General features: G+C 41.9%; 1 protein-coding gene and 1 pseudogene across 6 annotated transcripts in view; one reads left to right on the forward strand and one right to left on the reverse strand.

Annotated features, from left to right (window-relative positions):
• Window positions 1-712: 712 nt before the first annotated feature.
• The window catches only part of ENOX1 (ecto-NOX disulfide-thiol exchanger 1), a 598,797-nt gene continuing 576,096 nt past the window's right edge, over window positions 713-23,413 (reverse strand). For all 5 annotated transcript variants that reach the window (XM_080662707.1, XM_080662709.1, XM_080662706.1 and 2 more), the window contains 2 exons: window positions 15,092-15,177; window positions 713-1,679 (listed from right to left, as the gene is read on the reverse strand). In XM_080662707.1, the coding sequence (XP_080518833.1) occupies window positions 1,548-1,679; window positions 15,092-15,177 (218 nt within the window). In that variant the 3' untranslated portion in view covers window positions 713-1,547. The remainder of the gene's footprint in view (window positions 1,680-15,091; window positions 15,178-23,413) is intronic.
• On the forward strand, window positions 20,909-22,905 carry LOC308243279 (large ribosomal subunit protein uL22-like; annotated as a pseudogene). The gene is made up of 2 exons: window positions 20,909-20,962; window positions 22,366-22,905. The product of its transcript is annotated as a large ribosomal subunit protein uL22-like (transcript).

The following is a 23,413-nucleotide window of genomic DNA, read 5'->3' on the forward strand; positions in this document are numbered from 1 at the left end:
CACAGCATTAGCATTGAGCCTGAACATAACATATGTGTAGATATTTATGGGAGGTACAAAAAGTACCTTAATTAAGCAGGGCTCAATAAAAAGATCCTGAGCACAATAATCCAATAGGAAATGATGAACCTCTTTTTATAATTTCAAAGATCATTCACTGTCAGCTATTTACCTAAAAAATGTTTTACTTAATTGAATCAATCTTGAATAGTTTTCTTTTTGGTTATTCTTATATAAGAAAGCAGGAAGGAGATGCAATTTAAAGCTCCATTTTACTTGTAATTAAAAGAAAAGGAGAAGCTCAAATTCTGTTTAGATTATTAATCCAAGTATGAATCCTTTAATTTTTTTGTAACTTGTATGTATTCCAGCAAACATACAAATAAATAAATCCAGGAATTAATAAGATTAACTAATTGGTTACTCTGTAACTGCCCATAATGCACAAAACAAAGGTAAATTTTATGTTGACTATCTTTGGATGTTATTCTTGGTATTCTCAAACAATTACTCTAATGTTATATGATCTCCTTTTCTTAGTACTTCTCACTTCACAATTTTTATATATTCCTGTTTTAAATAATGTTTTGTCTCTTAATGTCACTCATGTATTTAATAATTTGTAAAAGATGGGATATGAGATGGGACTGAATAATGTGAAAATTTCTTAAGGAAGAATTAAAATATAACAAAGAATAATTTGCAAAACCAATATGGTAGAAGTCATATTTATTGAAAAAAATTAATATCTTTGCTATAAAATTTGTAACAGGAATATTTACTGAATGTTTATTTTGATGCATAAACCTGAATATTACATACCAAATACAAGACAGTAGCACTAGTTTTTCTTTTATTTACATTTTATGAAAATTTATGCAGTCCGTGTTAAAAGAACTTATGATGGAGAATTGTTACATTAGAAAAATAATATTCTTGGTAAAGCATAGCAAGGAGTCCAATCACATTTTCTGCCTCTTCAATAAGGCAAAAATCCCTGGAATACCATATAACTTAATTTACAAAATACAATAACTGTTCAGACACATATTCAAGTGTTCTTTTGGTATGATTTTTCCTCACTGTAAAATTACTTTTTTCTCTCTTTTCCCCCTTTTTTTGCTAAAACAGAAACATAGATTTTTAGGAAAATGTCATTGAATGATTTTAGCTATACATTACATATACAACTCTGTAGCCTAGCAACAACCATTGCTACACCATCATTAACTTTAAATATTTTGTTTGGTGAGCTATTCTCAAATGTAGCATATTTTAAGATTTTGCCATCATTATGATTGTGGAATCATTGTTTGGTTTGCAGAGGACACAGACCTGTCACTGTAGAAGCTCTGTTTGTTTAGGGAACTGGTACACAATTACATTTCCACTCACAAGAGAACGCCACAGATACAACTAAAGTCAGGCTCTGATGGCTCCACCGAGGTTCTGCCCTGGACAACCCCAACCTCCTGCCCTCACTGCACAGCCCTGGACAGGTGCAGGCAGCTTCATTTCCAGACATGTGTCTAGTTTGTTTTTCATAGTTAGGTGGTTTTAATTCCTTCAAAGGCACATAACTTCCACCTTTTCTCCAGCGTTGCTCCCACGCCTGTGAATTCCTGTTTAAACATGCGAGGCAGCCTCATCAAAAGCATTTCAATTTCATTTGCAGATATCTGTTAGAAAAGAAGTAAAGTCAGTTTTAGGAAAGGAACTCATCTTAAAGGTGGCGAGGGGCTGGGATGTGCTTTTTCAGTGCGATAAACAGCATGTGGTTTTATACGTGGCTGTCAAGTAGGGTCCTTATAAAAGGAGCATGAGGAAAGGGCTGAATGTGATTATTTCTCATTCTGTGAGCAGCTGGTGGTGTGGGGCTTGGGGCAAACAGACAGAAAATTCCAGGTTCACCCTTCAGATGGATGGCACCCTTGCTGGTGGTGCCATGCCTAACCAGCCCTCCCTTGATATAAAAGGAGATGGGGGAAGGATTTAAGAGAGCTCCGAGTAACTTACCACCACTCCCAGAAAACCACTGGTGTCCTCACTCTGCTCTACAATGACAGCACTTGTATTAAACTCGGTGAGGGTAGTGAGGGCATGGGTAGACTTCTTGACAATCTAAATTCTTTATCTACCTTTAACTTTCATTGGGACCAGATCACAATAAAGGATCAGGAACAGAAATAAAACCCAAAACCTATAGCAATAAATCTTTTTATTAAATATATTTTTATTTATTTCAGAGAGGAAGGGAGAGGAAGAGAGAGAGAGAAACATCAATGATGAGAGGGAATCATTGACTGACTGCCTCCTGCACATTGGACCAAGCCCGCAACCCAGGCATGTGCCTTTGACCGGAATCGAACCTGGGACCCTTCTATCCATTGAGCCAAACCACCTAGGGCAAAAGTCTTGATATCTAGTCATAAAATCCAGGTAGATTTTTTTAATTCAATTTTTTCTTCTACCAATTTTTAAATTTCATACCTTTTCATATGAATAATTCATTTTCTCTTAAAAAAAAAAAAGAGCTAATTAACCACAATCCTGCTCGAACACAGCCACTGCTCTTGTTTTCTTGTGCATGCTTCCTAACTGTACATGGAGGAGGATCTTATATAGCCAGGCGACTAAGACCTTGGGTTTGGGGGTCTGACATTTCTGTTTGAATCTTCTATCTACTATTGTTACGCACTAGTGACCCCTACCAAGATAGTTAGTCTCTCTAAGCCTCAGCAAGTGGGAGTAACATTAGGATGTGTAAAGACCACTGGCTTAGCACAGATTGGGGCACATAGAAATGTTGGATGAATCAGACCGATTATTATTTTCCATTTTAGAGTCTACACTTTTCATTTAACACAATTAAGACTAATTTTAAAGAGAGACCAAAGAGACCAGGAAGTCAATTCAACTGTTGACTTAATATTCACATGGAAAAGATTTCACATGGTGAATTCAGTATTTCTGAGCCTATAATACAAAACTTTAAGTAGTGGTAGCTCTAAAAGTTGAAATCAACAGTATTCTAAAATTTTCGGGTGAATTATTTTGAAATCTGGATACATTTCCCCATAAAATCATGTTAAATGGATAATTGGATTCTCAGATCAACTCACAAAAGCCTACTAAGCAGATGATGAAAGGTTCACAGTGGTTTTGACAAGCATACTTCAATGAGCACTGTGCAAAACACCTCCACCAGTGTCCTCATTTCATTCTCATAGCACTCCTGAGACCTGCGAGGCAGCTGTTACATTCTCCACTTTATAGCTAGGAAACGGGAGTGAATGGCAGAACTGCTTTATGAAAGATAGACTTTGGGGTGAACCTGCTGCATGTCGTTGGGACCAGAGCACTGGCATGTTGTAAGCTCTCCCCAGGACTGTAGTCAGTTGCAGGTGAAGACTCACGGGTGCAGCTGTTTTTTTTTTTTGTTTTTTTTTGTTTTTTTTTTTTTAAATATCAAGCACCTGGGGCACTTACTAAAAAAACAAATGAGCCCCTTCTCTGGAGACTCTGATTTAGCTGATCTTAGGTTATGGACCAGATAATCTATTTTTAACAGTCACCCCAGGTATTTGTATGTTCAGGCATATTTAGGTTAAGAATGAGAACTTAAATCAGACAGGCTTGGATTTTAATCTGCACTAGTTCTCAAACAAGCTGTGAGACTTTGGACAGGTGATTGAGTAGCTGCAATTCTCAGTTTCTTCATGTGTATAATAGAAATAACACTATCCCTCCCAGTGTTATTGGGAGAATTATATATAAAACTAGAGGCCTGGTGCACGAAATTCGTGCATTGGGGAAGGGGGGTGGTTGTCCCTCAGCCCAGCTTGCACCCTCTTCAATCTAGGACCCCTCAGGGGATGTCCAACTGCTGGTTTAGGCCCGATCCCACAGGTCTCCCACAGGGATCTGGCCTAAACCAGCAGTCGGACATCCCTCTCACAATCTGGGACTGCTGGCTCCCAACTGTTCACCTGCCTGCCTGCCTGATTGCCCCTAACTTCTTCTGCCTGCCAGCCTGATCACCCCCTAACCACTCCCCTGCCAGCCTGCTCGACGCCTAACTGCTCCCCTGCCAGCCCAATTGCCTCCAATTGCCCTCCCCTGATGGCCTGATCGCCCCTAACTGCCCTCTCCTGCAGGCCTGGTCCCCCCCAACTTCCCTCCCCTGCCAGCCTGGTTGCCCCCAACTGCCCTCCCCTGTAGGCCTGGTCCCCCCTAACTGCCCTCTCTTGCAGGCCCGGTCACCCCTAACTGCACTCCCCTGCCAGCCAGGTCACCCCCAACTGCCCTCCCTCCCCTGCAGGCCCAGTCGCCCTCAACTGCCCTCCCCTGCTGGCCTGGTTGCCCCTTAACTGCCCTCCCCTGCTGGTCTGATAGCCCACAACTGCCGACCCCTGCTGGCCATCTTGTGGTGGCCATCTTGTGACCACATTGGGGTGGCCATCTTGTGCGAGGGCATGACGGTCAATTTGCATATTACCTCTTTATTATATAGGATGTAGCACAGTACCTAGCACAAGTACACTTTCTATATATAGCATATGCCAATGCTGATAGATGTAACACACTAATATCAAACCTTTTGTGATAAGTGGTTCAAGATCTGTGTTCCTAGAACACAAGAAGTGAGTACAGAGAGACAGTATTTGAGTAACCTTATACTGTCAAACCAAATTTCTAGTTGGTCTGGGAGGCAGTTTTCCTTCAGCTTTATGAGGCCAAGTTCTCCTTTAAACAAGCTCCTGTGGATGAAAGGGGCCACATGCTGACCTGACAAGCTCAGGGAAGGCCTGCATGGCGGTCTTGCAAACTCAGAGACCTAAAGTAACCACAAAGGATGGTCTGAAATTAAACTTTAACTAAAAGTAGTTATGGTGGGTAGTTACATCCTAAGCCGGTATCTTCACTGACAAGGTCAACCTTTACCTTAACTGAGCCTATCTGTCTTTTTGCATCTATGATAACATACCCTTGAAATGTCTGGGTAACTTGTAACTTCCCTTTTTCTGGACACCCTGGGCACAACCTAATGTGCTGGGTGCCAGGACAGATGCCACAAATTCCTTCATTATCATGTTTATTGTTCCTGCACCCACCTAAGTATCTGTCTATCATTTTACTTTTTATCCAATCCCAGGGGTTTCCCTGCTTTGCTTTCTCCTGCCTCTCTAGTCTATCACCAATGGATTTCATGTAACCCACCTATGTCCCTTCCCTTTGATTGCAATGTATAAATATAGATGTAACCCACCATTCTCCAGAGCATTATCTCAATTCATTGAGGTTCTGCTTCCTGGCATATGTCAACAGCTTGGCTCAAATAAACTCACAAAAATTCTTTACAGGTTTCAAAGTGTTTTTTTTTTTTATATATTAACACTCCCTTCTTTCTTTGTAGGAGGACAGCACAGGATGAGCAGTCCTTCCTTAGATCAAGCAAAGACTATAGAGAAGCTGGCAGACCAAGGTGACAGCCCATCCTTCAGAAGATTATTTCTAGTATAACTACCACCTCCCTTAGCCTTGTGCTATTCATTAGGAAGGAAGAAAAAGCTGAATTCTTTTTTTTCATTCAACTTAGAAGATTCTAAGGATATTTTTAAAAATCTTTATTATTCAGATTATTACAGATGTCCCTCTTTTTTCCCCCTCACAGCTCCCCCCCACCTGGTTCCCACCCCACCCCAGGCCCTTACCACCCCACTGTCCACGTCCATAGGTACTGCATACATGCATATAAGATCTTTGTCCAATCTCTTCCCGCACCCCCCCCCACTCACTTTCCCCCAAGAATTCTCAGTCTGCTCCATTTCCATGACTCTGATTCTATTACATTGACCAGTTTATTTTGTTCATCAGATTTTTTATTCATTTGATTTTTAGATTCACTTGTTGATATGTATTTGTTGTCACCTTGTTGTTCATAATTTTTTATCTTTACCTTTTTCTTCTTCCTCTTCTTAAAGAATACCCTTCATATACTACTGGTTTGGTTGTGAAGAACTCCTTTAACTTTTTGTTGTCTGTGAAGTTTTTTATCTGACCTTCAATTCTAAATGATAGCTTTGCTGGTTAGAGTAATCTTGGTTGTAGGTTCTTGCTATTCATCACTTTGAATATTTCTTGCCACTCCTTTCTGGCCTGCTTAGTTTCTGTTGAGAAATTAGCTGACAGTCCTATGGGGACTCTCTTGTAGGTAACTAACTGTTTTTCTCTTGCTGCTTTAAGATTCTATCTTTGTCTTTTGCCCTTGGCATTTTAATTATGATGTGTCTTGGTGTGGTCTTCTTCGGATTCCTCTTGTTTGCGGTTCTCTGCACTTGCTGGACTTGTAAGTCTATTTCTTTCACCAGGTAGGGGAAGTTTTCTCTCATTATTTCTTCAAATAGGTTTTCAGTATCTTGCTCTCTCTCTTCTTCTGGAACCTCCATAATTCAGATGTTGGTAAGCTTGAAGATGTCCCAGAGGCTCCTCACACTATCTTCATATTTTTGGATTCTTTTTTCTTTTTGCTCTTCCAGTTGGGTGTTTTTTGCTTCCTCATATTTCAAATCTTTGATTTGATCCTTGGGATCCTCTAGTATACTGTTGAATCTCTGTATATTATTCTTTATTTCAGTCAGTGTATGTTTAATTTCTGACTGGTCCTTTTCCATTTTTGGCATTCTCCCTAAGATCCTTGAAGTTCTCACTAAGTTCCTCAGAGGTTTCTAGGAGATTCTTGAGTAACCTTATAACTGTGGTTTTGAACTCCATATCCAGTAGTTTCCTTTCTTCCATTTCTTTAATTTGTGACTTGTTTCTTTATCTCCAAATGTTGGCTGCTTCCCTGTGTTTGTTTCTATGTATTGGGGAGCTGCTAAGTCTCCTTGAGTTGATAGAGTGTCCTTGTGTAGTAGGTGTCCTATAGGGCCCAGTGGCTCAGCTTCCCCTATCACCTGAGTTGTACACTCTTGGTGCACCCCTTTGTGGGCTGTGTGCACAGTCTTGTTGTAGTTAAGCTTTGATTGCTGTTGGTATCACTGGCCAATTGGCTGTGAGGACCAGCTATGTCTACAATGGAAGATCTGCTGTGCAGGAGACACCCTTATGGGGCAGAACTTGCTTTAGTGGGCTTTGGTGCTCACTGAGTCTGCCGCTTGAGTGTGTCACTTATGGATGTGAAGAGTTGTAATCTGGTATGGTCTCACACTGACAACTGGGTACACTGGTTCTTGGATCTCCAAGGAGGTGCAAAGTCAGCCACTGCCTGGGGCCTCCCAGCAGGAGCTACAGAGAGATCTGGAGATTCCTCCTCTTTGTATTGGGTTTGGAAGTGCCCAGACGAGGCCCCGCTGTGAAGCAAGGCAGGCTGGTGCTGGTGCCGGGCTTGGGCCTTCTTTTGATTGCTTTGGGGCTCCCTGACCCAGCTGCAGTTTGTTTGACAGGTTTTAGGCTGACAAAGGACAGGGCATTCATGTGCAAAAGCTGCTAGGCACAGCTTGGGTGGGGATGTAAATTGGGTGGGGCAGGGTCTCAGGGAATCTCCAGGGCAGAGCAAACAGCAATGGCTGCCAGTCAGCTCTGCACCAGGGAGGTCCCAGCACAGGAACAATGACCGTTGCGAGTACCTCTGTCTGGAAGAAAGCTGCCCCCGTGTTCCTGCCCCAATGCCAAACCGTCCAGTTTCTCCCTGTGTGTGTCTGGGCCCCCCACAGTCTCACCAAGCACTGGAGCTCAGAATAAGTGGGAGCTTGTATCTCCCTCCCGATTAAAAAAGCAACATACCCAGGTGCCAGCACGTTCCATGCCTCTGTACCTCCTACCAGTCTCAATGCACTTTCTTCTTCACCCCTCTAGTTGTAGTACTTACACTCAGCCAGCTTTCCCACAGTTCTGGATGATAGTTGTTATGTATTTTAGTTGTAATTTTGATGTGGTTGTGGGAGGCAGCAAGTACAGGTGTTTACCTATGCCGCCATCTTGGTTCTCTCAAAGTTGAATTCTTGAGGGTAAAATAAAGACCTGATCTGAAGATAATCTGTATGTGAGAGGCCAGCTGGGGTCATCAGGTCAGGCAATGCCACCCAGCAGCCCTGCAGCTGGTTGTAAAAGATGTAAAAGCTGTCACCTAGAACCTTTTCCTTGCCAGACTCTTCTGAGTAGGGGAGAGCCTGTAGGGGCCATGTGGGAGGCAGTCGATCAATGATTCTCTCTCATCATTGATGTTTCTATTTCTCTCTCCCTCTTCCTCTCTGAAATCAATAAAAATATATTTCTATTATAAAAATGAAAACGCTTTTTTTTAATCTTACTACACTCTCATAAAGGAGGTAATAATTTACAAATGACAAAACTGAAGTCCAGAGAGATTAGGTACCTAGTGCAGGGTAACTCGGCGTAAGTGTGGAGCTGGGGTACAGATCCAGGCTCCTTGGCCTTGTTCTGAACCACAGTTGTCAATCACCACAGTGGGTGGGGACTGTGGAAGGAGAACCAGAAATAATCCTCTTGGTCATTGCTTCCCTGTTCCTGGATAGGGGCCACTGGGGGAGGGCTTCTTGTAAGGAGGGCAGGATCTCTGTGATAAATACTTTAGAGTGACATCAACATCAAAGCATAAAAATGGAAAATTCCCAACTCAAGAGGCTTGTATGCATTCATATGCTAACAAACCCCACATGAACCTTTCACCAAAACAGCAAGCAGATCATGGGGAATCTTGTTTTCCATGGTTTTTTGACCTGAGATTAACTAATTTCAACCGCAAAGGCAGCAGAAGAAAGGTAGCTGCCATTTCCTGAGTCCTCACTGAATAGGGCACGGAGTGAGTGCTTTATGTGCGTTATTTCGTAGAAAGTTTATTAAACAAGCAAACAAACTCCTCACTTTCTGGAAGAAAGAAATGTAGAGGTAAAAATTTGGATTCTACTCCTGGCATAACCATTAGACAGCTTCATCACCTTGTCTAAATCACTTTATCTTTTGGGTGTTTTCTCATTTGCAAGACAAAGAAATGGGGGAAAAACTCACTGAATGATCTGAAGACTTGGATTTGAGTGCTGGCCCCACCATATATTAAGCTCCCATCTTTGGGCAAGACATTTAAAATTAATCTGCCCACTAGGTTGGGACAAAGATTTCAAATTGAGAGGATGTAATAGGTCTTTTGGATACGTTAAAGCACAAAACAAATGGCAGCCAGCACTTAGCACTTACTGTGTGCCAGATAATGTCCCGAATGCTGTCTATATATTGTCATTTAATACAGAGGGTAAAATTGAGGCGCAGAGATGTTAAATAAGTTGTCCAAGGACACACAGCAACAAAGTAGTGAAACTGGGATTTGAAATGCTTCTGAATACTTACTTTGAGTACCCAATTAACCATTCCTCAGATTTTGACATAGCTAGAAATTAATATGATGGAAATTAGTGTCCTCAAAAGTAATTAACTCTAAGTTGCTGTTCGTAGTGCACAGTGATAGCCTGATTCTGCTATTATATGTAAATAATGTGAACAGGGATGTGTCACAATTATAGAACAGACCAGCTCAAATGAAAGTCTAATATATCCATTTAATAAGGCTCTCAGCTGAATTCTGGAGTATTTCCTTAAAGATGTTTGTATCTCATGCCAGAAGAAAGTTCAAGGAGAAACTGCTTTCAGGTTAGGTTAATGGTTTTTAAACATTTTCCAAGCCCGAACAAAATAACTTTTGTAACATATTCCATTTTGAATTTTCAACACAAATTCAAGAGAAAATTCAATTTGTCTTCCTTTTTTTATTTTATGGCCAAAGAATTTTTACTTTACAAATATCTTCACTTATTTTATTTCCATTTTCTGAAATCTCAGTTTCCCACACATCTTGTATTTGGTGCTCTAGAAGGTGAGGAAGGATGTCATAAACAGTTTTACTACCCTCTTACCCAGCTGGCTTTTGTTCCAAGAAATTGGGGGTCTGTGTATTTTCAGCCTTTGATGTTGTCAGTGAACCCTCCCATCCCTGTGTTGCTTAAAAATTTCTAAGTCTAACATTTATTCTTTTAGAAAAGATAATTTTGCTCTAATTTAAAAAAAGAAAAAAAGGAATGATAATAAGAAATAAAGGCTCCATGTGTCAAAGGGGCTGTATGGTTGGTAACACCACAGAAGTAATTTGTAAGGCCTGCTTGAATTTTTTTTCTGATTTGTTGATTCTAGTCCAAGCCCTCTGCCTCCTTGCCAGGCCTCTAAGCACATGTGTAAATTGACACAAGCAGACCTGAACCAATTTTATTATTAGGATGGTTGGCTCTACATCAGTCAGGCAAGGGGAGCCGAGGGATAGGGGTTCTTGTCTGAGGCACAGAAGGACACCGGCATAGGCTTTGTCAGGGCTGTGCCATCAGAGTAGCCGACTGTAAACCCAGATTTCCTTCCACAAGATAAACTGACTGGTAGGCTGTGGTGCAGTTTTCAAAACCCTGGGCAAGGCATGGCCTCCCGCACAGATACCGTGCCGGGAACATTTGCGAGAGAAATACAGCAAGTGGGTTTGGGGAGGGGAGGGAGTGGGAGGAGGACACAGGAAGGAAGTATGGAAGAAATAAGGAAAGAAGATAAGTGAGGAATGAGGAACAGAGGAAAAGAAAAGGAAAGAAGAAGATAAATAGAAGGAAACAAATAGGAGAAAAGGAAAGACCTGGATGGAAAAATGGGAGAAGGAAAAACAGAAAGAAGGAAGGAAGGGGAGAAAGAGGAGAAAGGGAAGAAATGTGGTAAGAAGAGTTAACATGTCCCAGAGGGAAGCCACAAGGATAAGCATGGATTCAAGGATATTTCCCGTTAATAATCATGACTCAGTGATTTCACTCTTCTCTAACTTATATTTCACTAAGTATTTGTCTGCCCAACCTAGCACTTCATTAGTTCATGTCTGATTCTCAAGATGGTTTATAGATATTAAAGCATTTCCTCAACTAGACCACAAGCTTTTTTAGAGCAGGGTTCTTAAATTTCTTTTGTTCTCTGGCTATTCCCTATTCTTCCTAGTCCCTAGGACAGTGCTGAGTATCTGAAAAGCAGTGAATTACCTGAGCATTCACCAGGTCCCTGGTAACTTTGCCAATTTCTCTCGCTGTAGGTGAGCAACTGTCTTTTTTAAAATATATTTTTATTGATTTCAGAGAGGAAGGGAGAGGAAGAGAGGGATAGAAACATCAATGATGAGAGAGCATCATTGATCAGCTGCCTCCTGCACGCCCCTCACTGGGGATCAAGCCCACAACCCGGGCATGTGCCCTGACTAGGAATCTAACCATGACCTCCTGGATCATAGGTCAAAGTTCAACCACAGAGCCACGCTGGTTGGGCAGCAACTATCTTTTTATTCTTTATGTAGCCAAATGGAAGTATTGTTACCTCCAATGCTTGTCATATGTCGTAAGTTTTCCTGAGGTGTTGTGGTATCTAAAAAAACACATTCATTATAGCCTGTCTAAGCAACAGAAAACTAATTCAATCATTAATACATTGTGACAGGTAGTTATTTAGGAGAACATACATACTATTAAATATACATAGTATTAAAAATCACTCAGGTGGGCAATCTTACAAACACTACTGGAAACATTTAATCTACCCCTTTGCCTAGCTACAGTCTGGGAATGAATGCTCTCCAATTAAGGCTGATTTGAATCTCCTTGAAACTGACCAGATATTTTAGTTTTGTATTTCAAGAGATATGTTTGTTTTTTTTTTAGTACAGAAATGCAAATGGTTCAACCCCGTGGTGGGAAATGTACATGTGGCCATGCACCATACAGTGGTATCGTGCCCAAATGAGAGGCCTTTCTAAATCCTCCAGCATCTGCAGCTACGTTATGTCAAGTCTGGTTTCAGAATCAAAGCTTCCACTCAGTGGGCCTTGGGAAGAGGCTGCAGGATATAGAAGGAGCAGCCAGACACACTTGGAGAACTGGGTCTTAGTCTCCAAAAGAATACACGAGTTGGGGGAGGGGCAGAGGGTCTGCCCCATTGACTGTAAGATAGGCATATTCACCTGCTAATGCTCCTTAGGATTGAAGAGTTCTGGGCTGATGTGGAAGAGTCTATGTATTGATCAGAAACCATTTTCAAGATGGTGCTGCCATCTGAAGAGCTTACCTGCCTGTGCCCAGGACATGGTTTTTGACTCAGCACAGCTTCTGTGAGCCATGAGCCCCTACTGCCTTTTCCCTGTCTTCCTCTGAATGAATTATTTACTTGGTCATGTTTTTGATACGGCAGAGCTAAGTGAATGAGAGCGAGTGGTTTTAAAGCAGCAGAGAAAGATATGCAATTATCATTTTCAAGAGCAGGAATAATATTTAACTGGAAAATGGTCCATTATTGGCTTTCACAGTTTTAGGGAGCCTGTGCAATTTACATGACCAGGAGAACTTAAATTAATTCCTGTCTCTCCTTCCATTTCTCATCATTCTTATACCCGTATGTGACCTTCGGGAAAATCCTAATAAAAACAGCTGCAGGCTGGATTGAGCCTGTTTTCCTTGCTCTCATCAGCACTGGGATAGGCAGAATGTAAATGTAATTTTACAACATGTGTGGTGATGGCGATGATGTCCTATGTGAAGGAAATTGTTGTTCTAAGTGGAATTTTTAAAAAGTATCCTACTGGAGTCAGCACCCCTCCACCCCTGTGTTATGAAGGGCAGAGGGCATTTAAGCCACTACCTAAATGCAACATTGACCAAACCTTGTGTGTGAGGGGGTCAGGGGAGTGCACCCTGTGACCCTTGAGGCAGGTGCACCAGGCCACTGCACTGGACAGCCTCAGCATGACCAGGCTGGCTGCGGCTCTGGCTCCAGGATTATGAGCCTTTCGCAGCTGATGCAGGGACAAGGCCCTGGTGGATACTTAGCCAGCAACCTTTCATTATTTTGTTTTCTGCTTAAAGCCCCGAGGATATGGAATCCCAGCATAGAGCAATAATTTGCTCTCTGGATTAAAAAGTCAATATCCTTTCAGCTTCGCTGGGATAGAAAGAATATTTAGTCCAATCACTAGCACCCAGGAGTTTTTAAGTCAGAGCACTTTCTCCATATTTATTTATTTATTTTTTTTTACCTCAGGCATGAGAAAAAGGTTTGACAGTTCTCCTGAGCATTTCATTCAGGAGATGAAGGGCTGTCTGGGGGAGACCCTGTGTATTTCGTCATTATCTTGTAAATGAAAGTACCAGTCTGAGATGCAGTAGAATTCCCTTTGATTGAATCACTTCCTGGAAGGCCCATCATTTGATGACCAGAGACCAGGTATGTGAATTCCCTGCTCTGAGATGTCTGAGGAGACCACACAAGCCTCACCCGAGCAAACGGATGACGGACACTCTGTTTTGAGGGTGAGAATAAAACAAGAGCTTCTACTTCACCAAAATAATTCATTATTTATCACCCCAGGTAATTCTACAGGCACGTACACACACATACACACACACACACACACATACATACATACTTTACAGATGCACAGATAAGCAACCCACAATGCTGGAGCAGATGGGACAAGTGCCCTGGAATACATAGATAAAGAACAAGTGGATTCTTTGGCCATTTCAGCTCATACTAAAACCCAACAGCTTCTCCACAAAGGCTTCCCACTAAAGATTTCCATAAAGGGAAGGAAAGACATCAACAATACAATATAAGGGAAGATAATGGCAACAATAGGAATAATTTATTGAGGGCTTATTCTAGGCCAAACACATTGGTGCCAACGGTATTACATTTAACTATCCAGGCAAAGGTAGTGGACATATTAAGGAAGAGTGGTATTGGTGAAGGGAAAGAAGGCAACAAACTAAGAATCCTTTCAAAGGGTTATTTCAACAAAGTGACATCTCCAGCTCTCCCCTCTCATTTCATGTGAGCTAAAATGAGCATCTTCTGTCACCTCCCTATCCATACGAGGGGAGCCCACCAAGAAGACAACATTATGACTCTGAACTTCAAGAATCCTACAGTCTCCTCATTCCCTTTCGCTCTGTTTGGCCTACCCTATCACCAGCTGTGAGAGAATAAAAGGGCATGCATCTCTGTGACTAAAAAATACTTTTTGTTCCAGTTGACTTCTCTCAAAGGCAAAGTATAAGCCCCATTAGAAAGGGCAAACAGTTGTGGGATCATGAATTGGTAAAACATTTGAATCAAAATAAGAATACAGTGTAGTGATGTAATTGATACTGACCACCGTAAATTTAGAATGACTTAATGCGTGCATTTCAGGATCAGAGGACTGCCAGCTGTGCTCCTGGTCCTACACACCCCATGCACTTTGCTGTGCTCCATGGAAGAGCTTCTTATTTCCATTTTTCTTCCCAGCTGGACGTTTAACAAGCTACTCAGTGACAGGCCCTGCCTCTCGGTTTGATTCTGTATCCATCCCTTTCCAGGGCTTCCGCAGGCAGTACTGGCTAATGACATCACTTTATTTCGTCAGGGGCCCTCTCATTGTTCCCTGGAATTCCACACAAAACAATTTGTAGATGGAAGAAACAGCCACAGAGAAATGAGGAGTGATGTCCTGACTCTGGAAGTGACCCTGGAGGGACAAAGCTGACTCAACAGTTATTTTGTCATTTAGAGAATAATGCTGAAAAGCAACCATTAGTACAGTTTTCTTGAGAGTCATATGAGATCTTTATGTTATTTGAGGTGATTTTTTCCTCTCTTGTGTGGAGTCCTTAACATAGAATTCTGTGAGAACATGGTCTAAGGATAATGCCCCATTAGCTATCCTGACCTGATTTCTCCATTGTTTTGGGAACTTTTGGGACAACCTGCAATTTTAAATCCCTCATCTGCTTTTTAAAGTAATTTGGCATCTGCTGAAAAAGTCACTGCCATTTTGGATAACTGCTCTTCTTTCTACAAAGACAAAAGTGAAAAGAAAACAACAATCTGCCCCAAACCCAGGTCTTGTAGAGGAGAAGTACTGACTGACCTCCATATGTTAGTGCACCCCTAATGCAGCTCACAGGCCCCCCTGCAACCAGAAACTGGCATGTCAATTCCAGCAGTGCAAGTCCCCTGGAGAGAAAGAGTTTACCTTGGAGTCCAGCTGCTGCATGTATGACCAAAGATATTCTATATTGGCTCCGAAAGGATGGACATGAAGAAACGTTGATATGATGCCTGAATTAAAGAGAAAAACATTGGACATTATTAAGAGGCAAATAAGAGTCTCATCTATGAGATGGCATGTCATAATGTCACCTAACTCCAATGAGGTTTTGTCAGGCTAAGTTATTTATGGTCTTGCCATTTCTAACAGCATTCAACAAGCATTCAGTGACAGCTGCTCTGAAGTCAGTCACAGTAACACAACAGACAGAACTACCTCATGGATTATAGCAGCTGGAGAAGCAAGAGCCTGAGAGAAGATGTAGATGAATAAAGGTGTTGCTAAACAAAGGCCCCTGGAAGCATTTCAACTACCAATTTTATGCTTGATTTACCAATATAGAGTTGTAGTTATTAGAAGGATAAAATTATCTCCTTTCTTTCCCTCGGTGGACTTCGTCGTGTGAAAAAGGCTCGCACAGCTGTGTCAGAAATTACTCTGCCTCAAATGTCCCTGATAATTATAGCTGCTAGTTACGAAAAGTATTTAATCCATATTTCCCCTAACTGCCACTGAAGGAAGCATAAATCCTTTCTGAAACCTTTGCTATTGCTCCCTGGTTGCTGCTGCTGTTTGAAGGGAGCCCGTTTGCTTTCTCCTCCTCTCTGCTGTACTAGTAACTTACACGATCATTCAAAAGGTCCAGGAATGGATGGTTTGGCTGGAGTCTGATATAAATCAGAAGGCTTTATAAATAAATAAATAAATAAATAAATAAGTAAGTAAGTAAATAAGTAAATAAATAAATAAATAAGGCTTTTCTATCGTGAAAAAAATCAGCTGTCAATAGTATACTGATAAATGAAAAGCTTGATGTTGGTGTCAGGGCTGAAGTAAAAGCATTGCCTTTCTACTCTCCCTGCTCTCACATACAAAATTAAAGTAGTGGGCATGAGGACCTTGCTTCTATTTGCTAAGAAACCGTATTTGGATGACACTTGTTTAGTTCTCTGTTAAGCAGGCTTTGAGATGACTTAAATCTGAGGATAAGCCCTCACATTGTTTACTTGGAAGCTTTGATGCTTGAAAGCGAAAGCAAAGGGACGCCCACCTTGTATGAAATGCAGTCAGGGAGAGCACTAGAGAGCTCCACATTCTTGTGCGAGGGCACCCTGTGAGTAGCCGGTGACCCTGGATTAATCTGGGATAGGCTCTCACGGTGCCCTGATCTCCTGTGTGATACTTGAATCTCTGGGATGCTTGCCAGTTTTTAAAGAAAAGTTACCAGTTTATTCTGAAGTGTCTGGATAAGCGCTCTCAAACACCTGTCCTCAGAAGCCTGCTTTCAGGTGGGCTGTATTGGTTTGCAGTGAAATGAGGAAGATAAAAATAATTCATCACATTTCTCCTTAAAGCTCAGACCTCACTTCCAGAAGTTGATCTCTTTTTCTTGAGATATTAAAGCCCTACTATTTTATTCTGAGTTCACATTCTTCCTTTGTTTTTCCTGCTAAAATGTCTTTTTATGAAATAATGATGATGATAAAAGGTAATAATGGTAACTTTAGTGTCTTTAGGTGGCAAATCGCCACTTTTAGTGTACTTAGGTGGCGTTGTTTGGCGCCCCTCCTAACCGCTGGGTGCATGTGGGAAGGGCCAAGCTGCACAGCAATGCTGGCTTTTCCCAGCACCAGGTCCAGGGACAGGTCAGCAAAAGTCCCAAGGCACCCCAAGATGCACCACCCCCCTCTCTCCCCACCAGCTGCCTGTTAGGCTTAGTCACTGAAAGAGCTGCATGAGGTAGGTTCACAGTGGGTCACCTGATAGGGGTGAGTGGTGTTCACCAGACTATCGGTTCAAACTTGGTGTCAGCGCTGGGTCTGAGGCCACTCAGCAAATGTCTCCAGTTATACCAAGTCTGGCTGCCACCCACTGGGTGCTTGCACACCTTTGTGTTGGCGTGGGGTCTCAGGGAGTCATCAGGTGAGGCCAGCAGAGAGTGGGCCTACACTGACTAGTGCTGTTTAAAGATCATCAGGTCTTGTGGTTTGTCACCGGGCCAATCCCTCCTACTCCCATCTTTTTGTTTTGTGAATGTATAAAATTTTTTGTTTATCTGATGTGATCAAAATATCAAGTTGTACATTCAGTTTAGTCAGTGCAGTATTCTCTTTGAGTTGAATGAGAAATGGGACCCTACCAGAATATACTTTCCTTCCTCAGGCTGCTTGGAGTTTCATTCCACACTGTGTCACCTTGTATAGTTCTGGCTGAGATTAGCTTTCCCTACATCCACACTGGTTGCTAGTCTTCTGGGAAGCCCGGAAAACTGTGGGCCTATCAGCTCACTGGAACAGGGGGGCAGTCCTAGGATGTCCAGGAACCTTAGCACTGCAGAGGAACAGCTAACTCTCTAGAAACCAATGGAGGCCTGACCATAGCCAACCTGAAGTATTCTTGCTTCCTATAGCAGCCCATACAAAGGCTCTAAGGGCAGTGACCTGGAGAGTAGCAGGGATGATGCTATGTGAAATCTTGGTTTTCCACGAAGCCACAAGGGCACAGTTGTCTGTGGGCAGCTGCAGAGTGATAAAGCAATTATGGGATGTGGAGAGAGTCAGTGGCAGAAGGCTGATCAAACACTTGTGGTTTGAGCTGATGGTTCTCAGCACCTTGGGATTCTAAAAAGCTTAAAGTCCAAAAAGTAGTTTGGTCCACTTATTTGGTAAGTACTATATTTGAGCCTTTCAGTAAATTTCTCCTTGTGTCTGAAATGGCCTTGGAACTCCCTTGTTTATCCAGAGAAACTTCATGTATTGTTTCTTCTGACAAGGCACCTATAGCATAAGTAGCCCCTCTCTGTGTTTCTGATTTTAGGATGAATTACATTTCATTGTCATTAACTGCTTTCTTTCTCACTCATCTATGAACTTCTTGAAGTAAGAGAATGTCACCACCATTCCTTTGCTAACACAGTTCTTGTCATATGGCAGGCCAGTAGTGCTCAAAACATGGTCCCAGAAGTGCCTGCTTCAATATCACCTCAGATTTTAATTTCACAATACACAGAAGCTGTGCAAGTGTGGCTAAAGATTCTGCCTTTTAAACAGGCTGCTTAGATTAGTGGTCACCAACCTTTCAAACCTCAAGGACCACCAGTGGTCCATGGACCCCCGGTTGGCAACTGCTGACCTAGATGATTCATTCCCACAATGAAGGTCATTTTTATAGAAAGTTCTTGACAAATGTGTTCTGATTTATTGATATGGACTTTTGTGTCTGGAAACAAGATTTAGGTTACCTTTCATGTGCAATTACAGTAAGAGGACAGCTGTCTATGAGGAAGTGGGCCCTCAGAAGACACAGAATCTGCCATACCTTGATCTTAGACTTCCCAACTTCCAGAACTGTGAGAAATGCATTTTTTGTTTATAAGCCCCCAATCCACCTCCTCCAAAAAGATTTAGGTCAATGACTCATTCTTTATGGTCAGTAGTTTCTAGAGGAGAATACATTCCCCCGATTACTTTTTTCAGGTGCAACCTACTAGTATAGTCTCAACTCTATTCACTGAAAACATCAAAAAATCACCACTCAACCTTTGTTAAGTGCATGTGTCTACACTGCATTCTACTTCCTAATACCCAGGTATTAAGAGGAACATTCCAATTCAGATGTAAACTGGTCTGTGCAGATGTGTGAAATCAGACAGTGATGGAAACCATGGTGGTGGTAGGGGAGTGCTTGATATAAAGGAGCATTTTGGTTACACATAAGATGTATGTCCTGATCTGTAGAGGAGCCGGGATGTATGTAAAGAGTGTGCCTGAGCAGTAAGACCTGGAGGATGCAGTAAGACCCGGGGAAGTTCAGAAGATCAGCTGTTTTATAAAAAGAGTTGTTGAGAAGGTTTGGACTGTATCTGAGTGGGATTTACAATGATGACTAGCATTGACAGGGGGCCAGGGCTGCTGGGATTAGAAATCTATGGTAACAGAACAAATTAAAAAGCAAGAGAATTTGGAGTGATACAAACGCAGAGTTTCTCTGTCAACATCTCTTCAAAGCTATTTGTCTATCAATAAAAACATTTTGACCCATTTTCCTTCAAAACAATAGCCAGTGGTTTCCAGCCAAACACAGCTCCAAAGCTTTGGTACTAAATCAAAAGTATTGACTCATTTTATCCCACACAAGTTCAATGCATGCCAAAACCAACATGTAGGCCATATGTGAAATGAAGGAGGAGTTACAGCATAGGCACCAGGCAATGTCAGGCTGCTCTAATGTGTCGTGGGATATAAAATGCTATGCCCCCATAAAAATGTAATCCTTTTATGTCCCATTATATGTCAACCTGTCTTCACAAGGACTGATTGCTAAATTATCCAGACATTGCAATAATAAAGTGCTTTCTAAAGGCCTATCTCCTTTAGTTGAATTGAAACATAGCACTCTGTCCCCATTACCTGCCAAGCAGAAAATCTGACAGAAAGTTGGAACTCCCAAGGGACTTAGGATTCAAATCTATAAAGCTCCAAATAATGTTACCAATGAAATCCCACTGATCTTCTGTGATAGGCACCTAGTTTATATGCTTAAAGACTCCAATTTTATCAAAACGGTCATGAGAATGTCTAGAAAGAATACATACTTTTTGCCCAGATAAATTAGCGTCACAGATCATCACTAATAACTAGGATTGCCTGTTGTTGGGAAGTTCTAGCCCTAGTTTTTTAAATCCTCACTGGAGGATATATTTCTTTTTACTGATTTTTAGGGGTTGGGGGGGGAGAGAGAGAGAGAGTGAGAGGAAAGAGAGAGAGAGAAAGAAACATTGATCTGCCTCCCATATGTACCCCAACTTGCAGGGATTGAACCTGCAACTAGGCATGTACCCTGACTGGGAATTGGAACTGCAACTTTTTTTTTGGTGTGTGTGTGTGTGTGTGTAAGGCATGATGCTCCACCAATAAAGCCACCTGGCTCTGGCCTGGACAAGCCTCAGTTTTATGTTTTCTGTAGATGGAAGCCATTTGAATAGCTTATTTCTCACTCCCTCTTTACCTTTAGGCAATTAAGACAAGATTGTGCCACTGCATTTTTTTTATATAACATTTGTCTGTCTCAAAAGGGTATTGAATTGTCTGAATATATTCACATATAGCATATACTATAGGCATCCAGATGTGATGAAGAGTTTACCAATAAGTATTTCCAATAGAGGGCAGATTTTTGTTGTGCTCCTGGCCTTCCAGACTGACTTAGAGTAGGCCCATTGTCTTCCATGTGATGCAATTATTCTAAGGGAAGATTCAGGGAAATTGCTAAGAGTATTCCTGACTACAGACATATCAGACATCCAGGAAACTCCCCAAAATTCTATTTATAAATATTTGTTGGGGGAAAAAAGTAGCTCCAGCACTAGAAACTCCTCTCTTTAACTAAGGCCAGAGTTGGGACCCATATTTTGTCATTCTGTCCCTATCAGAGTTCTTATCTAGATCCTAGAACCTGTAGGAGTGGTCTTTATTGTCCAACATTCAGGTATCTGCAAAGTATGAATGGCCAAAGTCATTTAGCAGAGGGACTATTTAGAAGACTGTGTAAATAAACTGTGTTCTCCAAGTAGAACATAAAAGGAGAAGCAATCTGAAGTGAGAAGCGGGAAATGAAATAAAGAAAATAGAGGCCCATTCCCACTTTTTTGAACCTTAAAGTGGTCTGTATTATTCAGACTTAAACAAAGAGGGAAAGTGCACTGCTGGTCATTATGGGCTTTGCTCAGACCCTAAAAGCATCATGGGGGAAAATCACAACTTTGTCACACTGAGCAAAAGAGAAACAGTTGTCAGAGTTTGACATGTTTTCCAATAGAAGAAAAATCCAGTTGCTAAATCCATATGGGTTCATTTTGGGTTCTTGGAAACTGATAGCACATCAGCATGTCTTATGAAACTGGCGCAGGGCATGTTATTACAGCTGTATATCATCAGAGAGAAAAAAATAATTGGTTTTCCTTGGAGTATCTCTAAGTTGATGTCATATTCAATAACCCTGTAGTTGAAAAATCTATATATGATGGATGAAGTTTGGACTGTCTTCTGAATTTATTCCTCCTGTGCCAGCTTCTCAAGCCCTGGTGTACCTGTCATTTTGAGGTGAGTGTATGTAGCATTTTGAAAATGCAACCAGGTGCTCCTTCTGCCAGATAACGACCTAGAGAAGAACAATGTGTCTCACATGGATAGCAGTCTCATTCTTCACTCGTAACCGTGCCAAGGAGGAGCCCACACTGGGCCCAGTGCCAAGGTGCAGCTGGAATCAGTGCTGTGTCTCCAGGAGTGAGAATGGCAGCTGCTCCTTCTCTGGATTTGAGGACGTGGGGGAGTCTTAAACACAGTGGCTTCTAGGGTGGGGTTCCAGGCACATCACCAACACGGCCTCAGCAAGGACTCCTCCTTGTGAGGATAAGTACCATTGCTGGATCTGCTGCTGATGATTATCAAAAGAGAACTTTTAGAGCTTTGTCTCTGGTCCAGACAAAGAAAAAAAATTAGTTGTATTTGGTGGGGCAACTGAATGTTTTTTTTTTTAATTTTAATTTTATTTATTTTTTAAGAGAATCTTTATAAGAGCTTATTTGACCTAAACTGATGACATCCGCTAGGGAGCAAGATCTGAAATGCCCTCTGACTGAACATTTTTAGGTGAAAAGCAATGTCCTTCTTCTTTTCTCTTCCTTAATAGGCAGCTTATTTTACTTATTTGGATTAACAGATCCGAACGGGCAGGCTGAGAAGCCAGGATTAGACTGTACCGGTGCAGCCTAGCATTGGTATTGATGTCCCTATATGGTCAGTGTGGGGTCCAGAACAAGTCACCACAAGATGTGCTTCTGTGCTATGCAGATTGTTTTGACCTAAAGACAACATTAGCCACAGGCTCAGGAAAAACTTCTGCCCCAACACTTAACTACTTAGAAGAATCTGAATTATAGTCTTTGCTCATAAACTTTTCAACCCATGTGCATGGCAGGGTAAACTTTTATTTACTAAACATCTGCTCTTCTTATCCTGCGATGACCCTTTGAAGACTCCAAGGTGCATTACATCATCCCTAGCTCAGAATGTCTTATATACCTCAAACCCCTCTCTCCTGCATGTGGGGTCTCTGATTCTCTCATATATGCAATGTTTCCACACATACATATGTATTAAATTTGGTTACTTTCTCTTCCTGTAAGTGGGCTGAAATAGGGTTGCTATTCACTTGACCCCCGCTCCCAAAAACACACAATCATACAAATCAGCAGGTTCAAATCTGTATGCACTTTAAGAACACTCATGAAACCGCACAGGCCTTCATGGGTGTGCATATCCGCAAAGACACTGAAGGCTGTCACTATACAGAAGCGATGTGTGCCATTCCATCGTTACGATGGTGGAGTTGGTAGGTGTGCCCAGGCCAAACAGTGGGGCTGGACACAGAGTTGGTGGCCCAAAAAGGGTGCTGCATTTTTGCTGCTTAAAAATGCAGAGAGCACTGCAGAGTTTAGAGGTTTAGCTGTAGGCTCTCTGGTCATGGAGCACATCCAGGTGAACAAAGCTCCCAAGAATTGACGTAGAACTTACAGAGCCCCGTGGTGGATACAGGAGCTCTCCCTGCCACAGTGAAAGGACTCTGCTGAAAAAGAGGAGGCTGTTCCTAAACCAGAAGAGGAGGTGGCACAGAAGACAAAGATATCCCAGAAGAAACTGAAGAAACAAAAACTTATGGCCTGCATGAATTCAGCATGAGATGAATGCTAATGAATGAAAGTAAAAGGGGAAAATTTTTTTTTTGTCTACTTGTTATTTTCTCTTGCTAATCTGTCTCATGTCTATTTAATTATTAGACCAGCCAGAAGAACCTTAGGGGCAGAGGTATTTGTTCCTCCCCGAATAGTTGGCTGTGGCTGGAACCTCACACTTACCCATGAGGCTGCTGCAGGTGAGGGGTTCCTGGGGCATCTGACACAGGCCGGCAGAAGCCCCAGCTACACTTCTGTAACTGGACTAAGGGAAATGGGACTTTGAAAACCCAGGAATATAATTCCACAGAAATAAAACTTTCTACCTGTGGGGCCTCCAGAAATGCTTATTCTAGCAGTACCCCAAGAACCCCACTCCCACTAGCAGTGGGATGAGGAAAAGCACATGGATGCTTTTCTCTGATAACAAAAGCTCCAAAATAGGGCCAGACAGAAATGTGGGCTGAACTCTGTTAATGGCTATCAAACTGCTGCTAGCCTTCAAGGAAACTGTA

This window comes from Plecotus auritus, assembly GCF_963455305.1.
Source record: "Plecotus auritus genome assembly, chromosome: 3".
Classification (NCBI taxonomy): Eukaryota; Metazoa; Chordata; class Mammalia; order Chiroptera; family Vespertilionidae; genus Plecotus; species Plecotus auritus.